Genomic DNA, 16699 nt, shown 5'->3' with positions numbered 1-16699 from the left:
TAATTCATAGACAAAACCCCCCATTCATTTAGCACCCAAATGTCAGAGAGCCAGAACCGGCCTTAATAAAGTTTACAGCTTGAAAAGTCGAGCTGATTCTCGGGGAATAGCCCGGGAGTCCGAGCACAGGGGGACGCCCGGCCCCTGGAGCCTGTCAGTGGCCAAGGACCCTAAAGCCCCCCGCACCACAGCAAGGTGAGTAAAACTGAGAGATTTCATTCAGGCTACCTGTTGAATTCACGGAGCTAGATCCTAGAGAAACTTTGCAAAGTTAAATTTTTCTAGTTCATCCAAATGAGGTGAACAGCTTGGACTTAACCTCAAACGCTAACTGATCATTTGCATAGAAACAGTCGTGGCAAAAGCGCAAATTAATCTTCAACTATTGTAAAATAACCGTACACTCACTGCAGTGTTGCCGTTCCAGTAGAAAGTTTATTATAATGGCCATCATCATCATCATTATAGTATATTCTCGACTTCCAGTCATTTAAAAACATTTACAAAAAGCTTATCACGATGGAGCTATACACTTAGGCAATGGAATTCACTGTGGGACCTTCCACATAAAAATAGATATAGAAAACAAAGACAAACACGTTTTACTAAAATGCTGCGCCCAGGTGAACAACGCAAACAGCAGTTCCTGCAAAACAAGGATACAAGGCACAGCTACTGTACATACAAGACTGGGTCGGAACCTCTGTCCATACATGTGTTCACAACGCACACAATAACCACACAAGGCTTTACTTTGCTGGCTCTACTTTAGGAAGCAAGTTATCTGACAAGTTGGTACAATACATCAAACAAATAAATACATACATACATACATACATACAGAAAACGAAGGCTAAACACAAAGGCAGCTCAACCTCAACCCTCTATTTATTCGGTTGTTATTGTTCTGAGTGCATCACACAACTTTTACTGGATTTATTTGCGGTAGGTAACATTTCAAGCTTTGACTTTTTTTCGTCTGAACAAGAAATAAGTTAAACAAACATTTATTTTCATTTGTTTTTTCCTCTAAATCTAGACAGAACTGTACAGAATGCATTTTTTTTACTCACATAAGCATTACCACGGTGGAAATAAAAAGGAAATAATATTAAGGAATTGAAAGGGCCGGTAGGACATACAGAAGGCTAGGTGAGGTGTCCCTTGTCCCGGACACAGCCCGTAACAAGTCTCTGGCGCTTTTGAAATGGGAGGAGGGGAAGTTGATATCACAATCTTTGTTTTATTTTTATAGTGCTCATTATAGGAACTGGATTAGGGAGTGAATATCAAGGCCGGTAGCCTCCACCGCCTGCAGCCGCCATGCTCATGCTCTTCAGCTTGTTGTCTTTCTTCCACTTCATCCTGCGGTTCTGAAACCAGATTTTGATCTGTCTCTCTGAGAGGCAGAGGGCATGGGCTATCTCGATCCTCCGCCTGCGGGTCAGGTACCGGTTGAAGTGGAACTCCTTCTCCAGCTCCAGGGTCTGGTACCGAGTGTAGGCAGTTCTGGCCCTTTTCCCCTCTGGTCCTGACATGTCTGGTATAGATAGAGACAGGGAAAAACACAGGAGATACAGTATATGGTCTACCATGAGTTAAACAACTTTTTGACCACATTTCTGGCGATTTTTTTTACTTTCTCTGGGATGGTTTCTGGGGGCATAAATGGCTACAAACTTGGCGCACGAATCATATTTAACCGGCGCGTAAAAAGAACCCAAAATGAGTCATAAAAGGAATTAGTATCATTTTAACAGACACACCTTTTCAAATACACACCTTGCGTATAGGAATCAACACAGTTAAATTATATAAAATATATCCAGCCAGATAATATTACAGCATAAAATTCAAAAAATAAAATACACATCCTACATATATTTTTTTACAGAATTTAAGCTTAGATAATGTTTGTAAATTAGCCTGTACTTTGCTCATTTTGACAGTACTGAACATCAATAAGTGAACACACCAAACAGTTGATCGCGTGGCGCATATGGTGCCACATGCTCCATTGGAAAGTAAATAAATTGCTGACTTTTTAATACTCGTATTTAACGGGAAATTACCAAATCCAGGCCTGTCCTGCTTGTGGCAAGAGACCCACTGGCTAAAATATCAATATGGTCACTCCTTTACCCATACACTTAACACAGTGCCTGCTCTCCCAACATCCAAACAAAACACACATCACATATTTAAAAAAAAAAAAAAAAAAAGCAGTTTACCATGACTTATATGTAGTTTTCTCATCCACGGATATATCTGAGGCTGAGTTGAGTCGGTGACATTTTGGGGAGTTGTCGGTGCACTTCCCGCAGGCTTCTCTTCCTCGAGGGGGGACGCTTTGGACACACGCTCCCGGTTCAGCAGCAGCGTGCCTCCGTTCGAGCTCGAGCACGGAGTTGAGCACGGGGTCGTTATGGAGTTTTTCACGGCTCGGTGCTGAGACTGAGACTCGGTGACCGGAGACGAGCTGGCGACCGACGAGCACGGTAGAGGGTCAGGTGGAGGCGAGAGAGACGAGGTCCCGGTGTTGCTGGCGGGCTGAGTGTACCTGACCGGCTCCACCGAGGACGTTGTCGCCGCTGAGTGACTCGGGGAGTAGCCTGGTGTCCGCTCGCTGCCCACAAAGTGTCCGGTACCGGCCCGCCCGACAGTGAGGTCCATCCCGTTGTAGCCATAGCCGTACCTGCTGGAATGCATGGCTGTTGAGTCCCTGTATTGCTCGTTTGTCGAACTATGGTCTCCATAATTATGTAACTGGAAGTCCGCGCCATTGGGATAGCGACCGCAGAATGAGTTCACAAAATAGGAGCTCATTTGTTGACAATTCCACTGGTTGTTCGTTGTAGGTATTGTTGCTGTTTTTATTATTTTTGGGGGGTAAAATAATAAACGTATGTACTTGATTTGTGGCTCTTGATGGTTTAGCGCGTCCTATAGCACCCTTGCACAATTTATGATGAATTATGGAAATGAGTGGGACATGGACTTGATTCTCTCTTACGTAGGCACCCAAATATGGGGTACGGCGGAGAATCACGTGCTTTTGTTGACCAGTCGTAAATCCTGCTCGGTGACCTCCAGAGGTAAACTCGTGCACGGAGGAAATACTGGGTGGGATGTGAAGGGTGCGCGCATCCAAGCACGCCTGGGTAGGGCAGCCTCCGAGCCGGGGGTTTGGTGTTTTGAATTGTCGTGGTGCGCCATCCTCTGGTTCAACTGTTGCACTGCCTGTCTGCGGCGCTTTCTGAGGCGTGGGCTCCACACGGGGTCATTCAGAGGTTAACGACCATTGCGGCAAAAAGCAATGGGTTCCCAAACAATACAACAAGTGACATGCTGAGGGTGCAATCTTTCCTCGGTTAGTGTACAGAAATAATTCGATAAGAATATCGTAGAAATGCATGTTATGACTGACGATGAGTGCATGTATGCAACTAATAGAATAAAGACACATTCAAAACAGGTCTGCAGTTCTTTCGGACCTTTTCTGATAATCATACAACGACTTATCAATCATTCATCTTGTTGTTTTTGTGTAATTATCATGTTATATGCAAAAAAATCTGATAAATACGTGTTATGGTAAAGGAAAAGACTAAACATAACACAAAATCGAATAATGTGGCCGCGACCATTCAAGGCCTGTCCCTTATGGCACTTCTAAGAAATAAATAAACTTTAAACATACACGTAAACAGACGTAGACCTACGTTACAGTCTATTTGTTGGTGGAAATCTAATGTTGAAATAATACATCCGTAGGAGATTACGAGCCTTTTTCACACAACGTCGTTTAAGTATTTTGCTGCCAGACTGCGAATCACTGCGAAGTTGCTGTGCGTAATTTTTAAACAGTCAATATTTTACCAAAATACGATGCTTTTATTGTGTTTGTGAGATATGAAGACAAGATTGCGAATGGCATATCATTGTCATTTTAAATTCAACTACACAGAACACTATACAGTTTTTAAATTGTCTAAACAATTGAATTGTCTTTTTGCAATTCGTAAGAGAAACAAAGGAAACAAATGACAAAAGACTTCCCTGAAATTAAGGCCTATTGAAACAGAACAGAGTTTAAAATGACAGTGAGTGTGTTAAAAGTGTATTTTGTAAATTATCTAAATAATGTTTCATATCTTAATATGGTATTGTATCCACATAATTGTGTTTTAACAAGAGGCAGCGTCTCCTATGATTTTCTTCCAATAACACTTCCCCTTGTACAAAGCTGTGACATTACAGTAAAATTTCCAAAAACAATGGCCTCGTCGGTCATCTACAAAGGACCTCGGAAAGAAAACTAAAGATCATTGATAATACAGATTCAAAAATAGTTAATATAAACTCATCATTTTTTGTGAAATCAGCCTAATGTAATAAGCCCTGACCAGCTCTCTCCTGCTTTAATATTGTAACTTACATCATGAAAAAGTGTAAAAACAGATCCATGCAGACTATTGACTTCTAGTCTGTGAGGTTTGAGCTAAAGAGAGAGCTCAGAAAAACTGGACAGACACACACACACAGTCTAGTAGAGACACGAAGTCTAAAAATGGAGGCATGACGCCGTATCCAGCGCTTTGCATTTGGGCTTTCTCTCTGTGGAATTTTTATGGCTCCAAGTCTCTCGGAGGCACTGGCTTGTCCTTTGGCTTTCCCCCCTTGCTATTTCCCCAGAGGAGCGCTCTACCCGGCACAGGGCCAATCCTGTTTTACTGACACAAACAGCGAGATGGATACTAGTTTCTGTTCCAGATATGTGGGCCCTTTGCGGCCATATAGACCCCCAGAAGACACGGTGTGAGAACGGGTGAATACCGGATTCCCACATCCAAGCATAGTGGCCCTACGATCTGAGAGTTAGGATTCCATGTATAGAGTAAAACTTCACTGTTCCTAGCAGGTAAAGACGGTAAATGGGTTTGTTTTTTTGGCTGTTGGCTGTGAGTGTGTGTTGGCTAAATAGCCATTCTCCAGCAGCTGATTTATGGCTGGCCAATGGCAACAAAGTTCCCACGAAAATTATTTCCCCCAGGAGGGTTAGGGACACACCCAGAAACTGCTGAAGAAACAGGGGAAAAGAAAAGAGAAGAAAGTAGTGGGTGCGCAATAGTATTTAACATGTCGGGCTTGGAGCAAGGGGGCACAGGCGCACGAATAAAGGAGGGCAGTGCACTCTGCAGGCACCCTCGCACACTAGCACTTAGTGGCGGAGCTCAAATGGTAAGCGAATCAAATCTCGCAATGTCTAACTTTCACGTCCTCATAAATATCATTACGCACAAGTACAGCGTGACCAAGATCACTCACGCTGCTTACATTCAGGGTGGTTATGGTATTTTGTGTAATACGAGGAGCAGTATCACAATTCCCAGCCTGATATCCATAGATGGACTTTCTTTTCTTTTTTTTCAGCAGACAGAGTTAGATGTTGGACGTAAGAATAATAGCAAAACACCTGGAGAGAACGCTTTTTCCCCCAGAACATATTAATCTGAGAAGCATGACCTTTTGCATCGTTATACATTCTGGATTAAAATACTTCAAACGAAAATCTGGAAAATGAAAATGCAAATATGGAGAAAAAAACACAAACATATGGAATGCAATTAACTCGCTTGCACATTGGCTGATGGACATTTTTCAAGGTTTGGATATATTTTAAATCCTCTCAGATTATAGATTAGGCTATAACGATATTACATTTTTTGAAAAGGTCACTAATAAGATTCGCCACTATGAGAAATCGTTGAACTATCAAAATATATTCTGCTAGGCTGGTAAAAAAAAAAAAAACTAATTTCTTCATGAATTATATCGAGTGATGAATTAACTGTAGCAAAACATGTTCCACAAGAGAGCGAGAGAGAGCAATATTTTTAAACTGCGCTCCATTGTCAAGAATAAAGTACACAAAATATCCTTTAAAAACCTGTAAAAGTTATATGAGAAATCTTATTTGTCTTGTTCTTACAAATATAATTATTATCATATTCATCTGTACAGCCTACAGTGGTCTTAGGCCTGTGAAGCACAGATAAGACCAGCAGTCTTAGAGATAAGTTGTTACAGGGTCTGATGAGTTGATGAGTTGGACAAAACCCAAATATCAGCAAACATCGACATAAAGGTAGAAATAGATATCGACCTGCTTCAGGTTCAACCTGTAACGCAGACTATTGCAAAGCAGGACAGGGAAAGCAGACAGAGCTGCGGCCACGATAGACCAACTTTCCCCACAGGAGGGCGTCAAAGAGCAAATCTGTTGGCCACAATCCACCCAATGAAATTATGCAGCCGATAGCCCATCCCCATTTAAATCCAACAACAAACAAATAAAGCCTGGACAGCATGCAATAGCCAATACGCAGATCTAAATCAACACCAGTCTGCACGCACACACAATATTTCCAGCTCAGAGTTATCAGACCTATCCTGTACCTTTTATGTCATTCAATCATAAATCATGCAAATATCCAACATGCGCAGGCATTCCTTCTACAAGCTTTCAAGTTATGGATCTCTGAACAGAACAAAATACGGCGCAATACTTCATTACAGCGTTGTAAATTGTTCGTCTTTGCAGATGGTTAAAATAACACATAGTACGCGATTGACTAGAATCAATTGTCTTACCTTACGAAGGTATCTGTTGAGGGTTGTAAACGGGGGAGATGAGGGGAGGGAGTTGGCAGGTGCAGGCGGGTGGTGACCGGGGAAAGTCTCCCGCTGTGTCCCTGGACGGAAACTGGGGCTCCCGGGGGTCAGTGACGCACCGGAGCTCATTCCCCTCATCATGCCAAACCGTGCCAGGAGACCGACACCAGTGTACCCAAACGGTCCAGTCATGTCCCAAGGTAAGGGACTGCGCGCCGTGCGTCTGCGTGACCAAGAGGAAACTCAAAAATAAAAGGTTAAAAAGGGAGAGTTGAAGGATATGAAAACGGAGAGGGTCGCTGGAGAAAACGGCTGTGTGGAAGACCGAGACTGTTAAATGAAGGGCTACTCTATTCTGCTATAGGAAATTATATATAAAAAAGTTCATGTTCACGGCTCCTTGCCATGTGACTAAGCTGCGGCCAATGGGAAGCCACGACGCGTCGTAAAGTTGTATTGCTATGTTGTAAATTTTCATAAACAACAACGGATTTATGACCCAGTGCTGGAGGGAGAGATGGGGGAAAGGGGATGGGAGGAGGGAGAGAGAGAGAGAGAGAGACGGAGAGAGAGAGAGAGAATGAGAGGGAGAGAGAGGGGCAGGTCACCATGAGGCGCCATCTTACCGAGGGAAGAGGGAATGCAGAGTTCAACAGTAATTTCCCTTCATGTGCAGCCTGCCCCATCTCGCATCCTCATAGTTCACATTCCCCAACTCCACTGTTTACCTAACCCTCTAATGGATTGCAACATGTTTCCTTACATGCAACCCAATATTGGCCACTGTGAACGGTACTTATTGATGAATTTAGAACAAAATATTACTATTATTATTGTTATTGACAAAACCATACACCATATATCTACCATACAATGAAAGCAAATAAACAGACAGGCACAAGCTATTTTATTCCATATTTAGGCCAAACGCACATATCAGTCTTCGTTTCAGTTTTCGTTCAAAATACAGTTCCAGAGATGTAAGGAATTTGTTTCTATTTATTTATACATAAATTGGCTACTTGACTATGAAAACTTGCCTACTGAACTGAAATATATCACAGCAATGCCACCATTTGAAAACCAATTAGAATACTTATTTAACACTGAGGAATTAGTTACGTCTAATACTAAATCTAAATATGAGTGCATGCATTTATTATTGACATTCACAAACATGTTTCAAATTTTAAAACGTGAAAATCTAGACCAGAAATAGGCAATAAAATCCACATTTTACAGTTCACAGTTAAGACTTCAATTCTCACGTCAGGCTACTCTTGTTGAAACAATATATTAGGCAACTGGACTTTCTGGGGGTCTGAGGTAGGCTACACAGGTTCATTCAAAACTATGCGAATATTTCTGTTAATACTGGGGTGTAGACAAGGTAAATAAGATTGGGTAACAGTATTATCAATAGTCTAATTAAGTTAGATAACAGTGATAATAAAAAAAAAAGATACAGCGGTCTTAGGCTTACTGAAATCTACAGCTAAATAAAAGACAGAAGCACCAAAAACACGATTTAAAGACATTTAACTAACAGTAAAATCACTTCTCATTATTTTCAAAAAAATAAGGCACTTTTACGCAGAATTTTGTATTTGTTTCCGTTTGAAATACAACCGTCTGCGGAGAAAAGCTCCTCGAATAGGTAGACTAGATTAATTACAATCAATTTCAACTTAAGTTGAATTCAATGTGTCAGTGTGTGAATATCAGAAGGGCAACGTTAGGTAGTTTTTTGTTAAGGAATGTTGACTCAGTAGTAAAATATAACCTAAGACGCGTGGCTTCATAGACTACCATTGCATCTATAAAAAAAAAAGTTTGGATAGGTAGGCTAGTATCGATTCCCTTTCATGCAGAGCCTTTTTATGCCATTTTGAGAAGGCATCTCGGGCTCAAATATATGCAATATAGACCTACTGTTAAATACTCTAATTCCCTTCAACTGTCATTCCTTCAATTACAAAGCTCTAAATAGCATGATCGAAAAGAGTGCATCAATGCCGTGTGAATATACAGCTTAAATATATCCCTAACCACTTTTTATGGAGTGTTTCTTTCATTAACGACCTCTGTGCGCCTTTCTTTCATTCTTTTGCAGCCGTTTCTGACTCCAGATCGCCGCTCCGGGTGTCTCCAGTCTCCGGCTCCGCGGCCTCGGACAGTCCTTGGGTTCCCACTTCACCGTCCCTGTCCCCGGGCCCGGGGGTTGAGGCCGGCTCGTCCTTGTGGTCTTTCTTCCACTTCATCCTGCGGTTCTGAAACCAGATTTTGATCTGTCTCTCTGAGAGGCAGAGGGCATGGGCTATCTCGACCCTCCGCCTGCGGGTCAGGTACCGGTTGAAGTGGAACTCCTTCTCCAGCTCCAGGGTCTGGTACCGGGAGTAGGTCTGCCGCCCCCGCTTTCGGTTCGGATCTGTGGGAAAGGACAGCCTTCATAATGCACCAGCTATATTTATCTTGCAGTTGTAATTGCATTTGTCTGTGTATAAAAAAATAAAGATGTAACATGCCCATATCATTCATTAAGGTGCTGTGAAAACTGGCATCAATATGACATTAAACAATTGTAGTTGGAAACATTTTGTGTCTCCTTAATTTATGTCACCAAGTGTTAGTGTAGCAATTAATTTTGAGTTATATTCTTACATTTTACACACACACAAACACACACACACACACACACACACACACACACACACACTCCTCCCAACACTATACACACACACACACACACACACACACACACACTCATCAGTAAGAAAAAAAAAGTTTCTTTGCAGCTATTTAAAGTAGTCCTGCTGGGTTCTGTGGCTCATGGCTCCTTTGATACTCTGCATGCCTTTCCAATTAAAAGCATCCGATGCTCTGCACACTAAAGGAGCCATAAGTAATTAGTTTACAGCCGCACACTTTTTCTTTCAAAATCATAGGAACTGTCTGGCTTTCATGTCGTCTGCATACTAAATTCAGCTCACTTCTTTATTGTAGCCCACATTGCTTATGCATATTGATCCTACAATGTGTACAAACGGGTTTCTGAAAATGCCAATAGCCGCTGCTGTGCAGACCCAATTAAAAAGGAGCTGCAGAGTGCAAAAGAACTGATTTACACAACCGGCCGGTCTTTTTTTACAACCACAAAGGGGAGAAGAGGCTAGGAGAGTAATAAGGGCGCAGAGAAAACCCCCAGCGGCAAGGTCTCTGCGCACTGAACATTACAGAAGCGCTGGCCTAATGAATTTATGGCCACAGAACTCATTACTTGCGCAATAAAAGTTTTACGATTCTTTCCATGCAACACCAATGGCTTCACGAAATTAATTGAACCATTAAGGGCCAATGTAAGTATCCCAATGTTTTGTAAATGCATTGACCTGACAGGGCTCTACTGCAATAGCGTATAAAGAGTCATATCGGCACATACCTGATGCTCTCATCCAGGGGTACATTCGGTAATGTTTGTCCGCCGCCGAGGTGAGGGGTCCCGGCCCCGGCTGGCCGCAGCTGTCGGTGAACAGACGGCTCTGGTCGAACGGACTGCAATGCAGAGCGTGCGCGTCCGGTCCCTGGCCATAGCCCGAGGTAAACACGGAATGGCTCTGGTACACTGCATTATTGACGTTGTAAACTCCAGACAAGGACGGTGTATATGCGATGGCCGCAGCGCTCCGAGCCGAGCCATAGTCCTCTCCACTGGGTCCAATAGTGCAAGAAGCCCGGTCTGCGTTTGGGAACAGAGAACTACTCGCCGTATATTTGCTAAAAAGACCATCCACATAATAAGAACTCATATTTTTTCTCTCTGATTTGTTGGCCCAGAATCCTCAGTGTCGTTTTTACGAGGTAGTGTGATATATGACAGCAATACACCCTAGATTTACACCAAACCCCATTTTACTCTGGACCAAAGAACTCACCCACGTGATATAGGCCTGGCTGCTCTTATCCAATCAGCAGGCAGACATAGATTTCATTATGGCGCAGACTGCAGAGTGGGATTAACGCTTCTCACACACACACACACACACACACACACACACACACACACACACACACACACACACACACACACACACACACACACACACACACACACACACACAGTGTAAGAGAGAAAACTATACAATCCCAATGACCTAAAGGTAAATTAGGTTTATGGCTTCATCATAAGTTTCTTACCTCTACATTTATAAATACTCTAAATTTCAGTTCAAAATGTCATTTAAAAATGAATATACCCTAGGGGAAGTATAATTATAACCTACCTGCAAAATAGAATTATACGTGCTTTCATAATAATTGGCCCTGGAAAATCACCATCAATAGAAAATGTTTATTATAATGTTGGCCTACCTTGCGCTTCCAATCATCGAGAGTAATTACAGCCTTGTATCATAGCAATACAGATAAGTTATTTTAAGAAATATCCCATAGGTGTCAATAGCCCATATTGTCTACACCCCATATAAACACAGTGTTATGTTACCAGAGGGAAATTCCTAGAGGAAGGACTGCGCATTTTAGTCGTAATCTTCCCCAAATATTCAAAACTAACCATCGATTTTCGAGGCAAGAAAGAATGCATTGTAAATTAAAATAGCTACTATAACACTGACGTTAATCAAGTTATAAATTACATAAATGTTTCAAAAATAATAAATAAATATTTAAATACTTTTTCTTTTTGGCCTGAATGGCTGGTGTAGCGCATTGAAATGGCCACATTCATCCACTGATTTAACTTTTTTCGATTTTGTCATTTATTTTGTTTTGTTTTTTTATGTTTTGTTTATCCTATTATCCTATTCTTTTTGTCTCTTTGTTTTAAGTGTTTAAAGTTGGCTAGCCGTCTGTGCATGAAGGAATAGGAAACATTTCCCAGGGCCTATCGATATTAGGCCTAATGTATCGATGAAATTTAAAATCTTATTTACAATATAACAGTATATCACGTTCCTCTTTATGACTGGTGTTGTTTATGTGACATGAAGGCTGTAAATTAATTGGCATTACAATGTAACCTAAAAGACCCGTAAATAAACACCTAAAGTAAATAAACATAAACCTAAAAGAAAGATACGTTAAAACTCACGTAAAAACTAAATACGAGATTATCCTGAAAAATAAAGAAAGCTTCAAAATAAAAAAAATACAGCCTATTTTCATTAAATTCTTTGTGACTACTGATATGCAAATAGTATTGTTGAGAGTAATTGTGCTTGTGTATTGTGCATGTCGTGTATGTATTGTAGGTCTAATTGTGCATTCAAATGTAGGCCAAGAAATACATAGTTTACTTAGGGCAGTAAATTCTAACCACATACACAGATAAAAACATTCAAAAACACGGCATATTTGGTCAAAGATTAGTGTTGATATATGCGAGTACCCACCTAATTATCAGGTTAATTTAGTTAAAAATCATATGTGTCTGTTTAACCATATAAAACCACCCCAAAGATAAAGACTAACAAATGGAGAATGAAAATGAGCCGCTAACACAGGAAAACAGAAGCAGGGATAAAACAGGCAACATGTGCTGGCTGCTGCTTCAGCCCCACGGTGCAGCAGGCTGAACGATGAGCCGCTACAGTGAGACTGTAAAGGCAAGACGAGGTGTGAAATTACTTTGTTGGACTCTTAAAATGTTACAGTATGTCCCCCAGTGAAGGTTCATTAACCTAGGGAGGAGTGTTAGTCATACTAGTCTGAGTGATGTTATGGAACAGTGTCGCCACCCCCTGGTGACTTGCAGGTGCTGCAGGGTGGGGAAGGAGCAGTGCAGGCATTTTCTATTGCTGCTGCAATCCGGAAGACAATAGAAGATACAAAAAAAAAAAAAATAAGAGAAATAAAAACGCACAAAGGTATGTCTGCTCCGCTGTCATTTGAGCCGAGGCGCTGAAGGGCTTTAATAGACTGGTCCAGATGCATCTTGATATGATCCACATCTATAGGCCTACCACTGCGTTTGAAACTAGCTGTTGGCTTTATTGCTCCTTCTTCTTTAGGACGGGCTCACCAGAGGAGCAGAGGGCGGAAGGTTCCCAGGTAGAAACAAAGGGTCGCTCCAAATGACCGTGAGTCCTGCGCGTACCCGTCGGGGAGAATCCAATAAAGCCGATCATTTCCGCTGGGCCTTTTGTCCCGTGCGCAGTCCCACAGAAAGAGAAGAAAAAACAAATGGGTGCCATTCTGGAAACGGCCTAATTGTGTCTGGACGGCCATAAAGCCATTAAAACTGGAATGCCAGACAGTATAGCAGACCAGGCGTTTTATTGCACTGTCTCTGGCCGAGTCTTTGAAGTTTGGGTCCATCTGCGTCCCCTAACGCGTCACAACAGCACTCCAGTTGGACTAAAGTCCGACTTGCCTCCTAACTCCAATAATCTATCCGTTTCTGTAACCCCATAATGAGAGCTAAATGGCCTGGTGCATCTGACGGAGCCATGGCTGTCTCTGATCGACCATGTGGCTTTACGGCTCTAAAGTACATCCGTTTTCTGTTTCTCTCGTATTTTCTATCTTCTCTGTGCCAAATATTTTCCCAACATGCAGAGACTTGAAGAAACCTCGCAAGGGGATTGGAGGTCACATTTAAAAGCAGTCCTAGGCCTCTTCATTAAAAGCTTTTTGATACTTTTAACTTTCCCCATTGTTTTGAATTGTATTCTAATATGCATGGGCTATTATTTCAAAATTATTTGGAGATTTTGGTACTAAGATCTGTCAGTGTATTGTGTCTAAGAGATGGCGCAGAGGACGGAGCTGCCATGTCATATCTGAGCAGAGCAGAAATACATTGGCTACATTATTTTGGGCTTCAGCTGTCGAAGCCCTCGATGTCTTTCTTGTTTTGTGTCCTCTCGCCTCGCAGCGCTTTGCACCCCATAAACGGTTATAGCGGTAATTGTCTTTTATGGCTGTATACAGCTAACAACATCCTCTGCCAAGACGCAGCTCAGCACAGTCCGAAATCCAGACACAATCTGAAACACACACACACACACACACACACACAGTCATCGGCAAGTACATATGCCTACCTATGCTTAATGACTGTGTGTGTGTGTGTGTGTGTGTGTGTGTGTGTGTCCTAGAAAGCTAGAAAATGTATTTTCAAATGTAGAAAATTTAATTTGTCAATGTTCTGCAGTGTGCGTGAATGTCCAAATATGTTGTGTATTTTCTGGAATGTTTTCGTGTGTGTGTGTGTGTGTGTGTGTGTGTGTGTGTGTGTGCCAAGTGTGATCCAACATTCTTTGATAAACTCTGACTGTATGCCTAAATTTTGTAAGGTGTGGAATTAAATAGTTCACAGTACAATAAAGTGAAATCAGCTTTTTTTTTTTTTCCAGCTATAACAGAAGTGCCAAAAAAGATTTTCTGTAGGCTACCGTATGGTGAACATTTTAGTAGCTGCACACTGGAAGAATATATGCGTTAATACTTTCTAAAAATATATAATTCCTTTTGCGGTGTCAAAGTAGGCCTATTTCGCATAAATGCGAAGCCTAAATGAAATAAGAATGCAACGTGCATGCATTCGCAGATATAATTTGTTTTATTCAATAAATAAAGTACAAATTACATTTGTGAACCAAAAATCTGAACGGTCAGCAGACCGTGAGGTATTCATTAAGTAGCCTACAGTGTTTTATTTTATTTTCTCTCACTAACAAACATTATGTCCTTTCAAAATGTTACTCCCTGAAATTCAGACATAGTTCAGTATCTAATGCAAGCAAATCTATATACCGCCGTCGAAAAAATAGGTTATTGTAGGTAGTTGAGAGACATCTAGGTAGTCAAAACCATATCATTGTTACATAGCTTCTAACATCTGATAATTTTATAGGCATTTTCAAGAGGTTTCTGAGGCTCATGCACCTACTTCAAAATGCTATCAGTCACTTTTCCTACGGCTCCAATGTTAAATTCAAACTCATGGTTACCAATAATAGCCTATCAATAAGGGAGAAACAGCAATAAAATTAATACATTTTACAAACTATACGCTCAGTTGACTCTGAGATAGACGACAAATAGCTACAAACCAGAGCACACACAGCTAGAAACATCCATACACAAACAAGCACAGGAACCAGGCCAACTAATACACAGCGACTGTAACGAGGTATTAATCAGAATCAACATAAAAAAAAACGAATGGGCACTGTTAAAATTGTGCAATATAAAGGTAGTCGCATCAAACTGAAGCCCGACATGCTTATTTTACAAGACAAATAGGCCTAACAGCTTCTGTTATATAGAACAATAAGACAATGAGGTTTAAAAAACAAGGTCCAGCAGAGTTAAGAGCTTTCACACATAAAGCTCGGTAACAGCCTAAATATCTCTACGGTTAAATCACTCGTCTTTCGGTGCGCCGTCTTTGTTAAACTTCTTCATCTTCATCCTGCGGTTCTGGAACCAGATTTTAACCTGTCTCTCGGTGAGGTTTAACAGCCTCGCCACCTCGTACCTACGGTCCCTGGTCAGGTAGGTGTTAAAGAGGAACTCTTTCTCCAGCTCCAGGATCTGGTGCTTGGTGTACGGACAGCGCTTTTTTCTCGTGGCACTCGCGTGGAGCCAGTTGGACACTGGGTTATCTGGAAAGAGGGGGAGGGGGGTGCGACACTGGTGTGAGGCCCGGTGCTGACTGGCCAAATATAAAAACACACATCACTCATAACTGGGCTCATACCAACATGCTCCCCCACTTTGGTGAGGGAAAATGGCTACACTCCTGTAAACGGGGCTGCAATATCCAGTTGAAACTTGCCCCCCTATTTGTCTTTCTGAACTCATGTTCACTTTAAAAGCGGCAAGAGGCTATGTAGTACAGCGAGGATGAGTGTTGGGATATTAACAACTCCCCATAAGGGAATGGCACGTTCAGAATGGCATCTATTCAGACACGCACCCCCATCACTCGCACATGCACCTCAATCCCCACAGCTTTACGCAGTATAAATAGCATGGTATGAATATAAAAGAGGCAGCAGCAACTTACTTGGATCAAGGCCCGGTTTCTCTTCTACCTCTGCGCTCAGGTCCCCGGCCTGGCCGGACAGTGTGTCCTTTTCCACCGGTGATGCCGTAGCCACCGTCCCGTTGGCGTAGTCAGAGAGCAGCAGCGCTGTGTGGGAAGCCGGCAGCGCACCGTCCGCTCGCGTCCCCAGACCCTCCGGTTTGATCCCGTAGTGATGGGTCGTCGGTAATCCAGTCATTGGCAAGGAACCGGACATAGGCTCCAGCAACCACGACTGCATATAGCGGCCATCCGTGTCCCCACCGACCGGGCCTTGGGGATGCCCATAGTGGTGATGATAGACAGAAGAGACGGTGCCTGGGAACTGGGCTGGGACGTGGCTCCAGGATGGGCTGAATACCGGAGCTTTGGACGGGAAGGTGCAAGCCCCGAGCTCGCTGTGATCGCTGATGGAGGCGGGCTGCCTGGAGTGCTGCAGCCCCGGACCGGAGGGATATCTCGGCGCGGAGAGCTCCTCGCTCTCGGGCAGGATGAGGGAATCGACGTAGTAACTAGTCAGTGTTCCGGATGTCGACATGGCAAAAAATGTATACTTTCACATGTACGCACTCATACAACAGATACATGCAAAAACAAACGCGCACACACACCACACACACATACACACGCAGTAAACCCAGCCTCACAAAATAACAATGTGAAGAAATCAAGTAGCAACTTGGCCCCTCAGAGAACTACAGTGGACTAGTAGTGGGGAGACAGGCTGCCATGCCATTGGGTAGCAGACACACGTGATCATAAAGGCTGAACAATAAAGGATAAATCAATCCCTTTGGTCATTAAATACTCACCCACTCTCCTATAACAACCTCTAGTTTTAAAGCAAAGAATTATCAGATATGACTAACATCTGAAATCTATGAAATGTGAAAACTGAATGACTGAGGTAAAGCAAAAAATGTTTTGAGGAATCTTTGCCAAACAGTACTGATGTTAAAATCCCTACTTGGTTAT

General features: G+C 42.3%; 3 protein-coding genes across 3 annotated transcripts; all 3 read right to left on the bottom strand.

Moving 5' to 3' along the window:
• Positions 1-451: 451 nt before the first annotated feature.
• hoxa5a (homeobox A5a) lies at positions 452-2857 on the bottom strand. Its single transcript, XM_071527816.1, has 2 exons — positions 2232-2857; positions 452-1540 (listed from the first exon to the last, which is right to left on the bottom strand). Exons 1-2 carry the CDS (start codon positions 2824-2826, stop codon positions 1290-1292), a joined length of 846 nt encoding a protein of 281 aa, XP_071383917.1. The 5' UTR covers positions 2827-2857; the 3' UTR covers positions 452-1289.
• Positions 2858-8774: 5917 nt separating this feature from the next.
• Positions 8775-10481, bottom strand: LOC139650976 (homeobox protein Hox-A7-like). Its single transcript, XM_071527792.1, has 2 exons — positions 10115-10481; positions 8775-9103 (listed from the first exon to the last, which is right to left on the bottom strand). Exons 1-2 carry the CDS (start codon positions 10479-10481, stop codon positions 8775-8777), a joined length of 696 nt encoding a protein of 231 aa, XP_071383893.1.
• A 4579-nt stretch (positions 10482-15060) lies between these two features.
• Positions 15061-16311, bottom strand: hoxa9a (homeobox A9a). The gene is made up of 2 exons (XM_071527820.1): positions 15707-16311; positions 15061-15302 (listed from the first exon to the last, which is right to left on the bottom strand). Exons 1-2 carry the CDS (start codon positions 16260-16262, stop codon positions 15061-15063), a joined length of 798 nt encoding a protein of 265 aa, XP_071383921.1. The 5' UTR covers positions 16263-16311.
• Between the last annotated feature and the right edge of the window lie 388 nt (positions 16312-16699).

Source organism: Centroberyx affinis, unplaced genomic scaffold, assembly GCF_046629955.1.
Source record: "Centroberyx affinis isolate AG114_WGS23_722 - 3 ecotype Tasmania unplaced genomic scaffold, CSIRO-AGI_Caff_v1 ptg001577l_1, whole genome shotgun sequence".
NCBI lineage: Eukaryota > Metazoa > Chordata > Actinopteri > Beryciformes > Berycidae > Centroberyx > Centroberyx affinis.
Note: the sequence above shows the minus strand (reverse complement) of the source record. Positions and strands in the feature narration are given on the sequence as shown.

Bases quoted from the DNA above. Each gene is read 5' to 3' on its own strand.
- LOC139650976 (XM_071527792.1), bottom strand. From the start codon at position 10,481: ATGAGTTCTTATTATGTGGATGGTCTTTTTAGCAAATATACGGCGAGT. The intron at 9,104-10,114 runs GTATGTGCCGAT...CCTTTCCCACAG, and splicing joins CCCCTGGATGAGAGCATCAG to ATCCGAACCGAAAGCGGGGG.
- hoxa5a (XM_071527816.1), bottom strand. From the start codon at position 2,826: ATGAGCTCCTATTTTGTGAACTCATTCTGCGGTCGCTATCCCAATGGC. The intron at 1,541-2,231 runs GTAAACTGCTTT...TATCTATACCAG, and splicing joins AAAACTACATATAAGTCATG to ACATGTCAGGACCAGAGGGG.
- hoxa9a (XM_071527820.1), bottom strand. From the start codon at position 16,262: ATGTCGACATCCGGAACACTGACTAGTTACTACGTCGATTCCCTCATC. The intron at 15,303-15,706 runs GTAAGTTGCTGC...CCCTCTTTCCAG, and splicing joins GAAACCGGGCCTTGATCCAA to ATAACCCAGTGTCCAACTGG.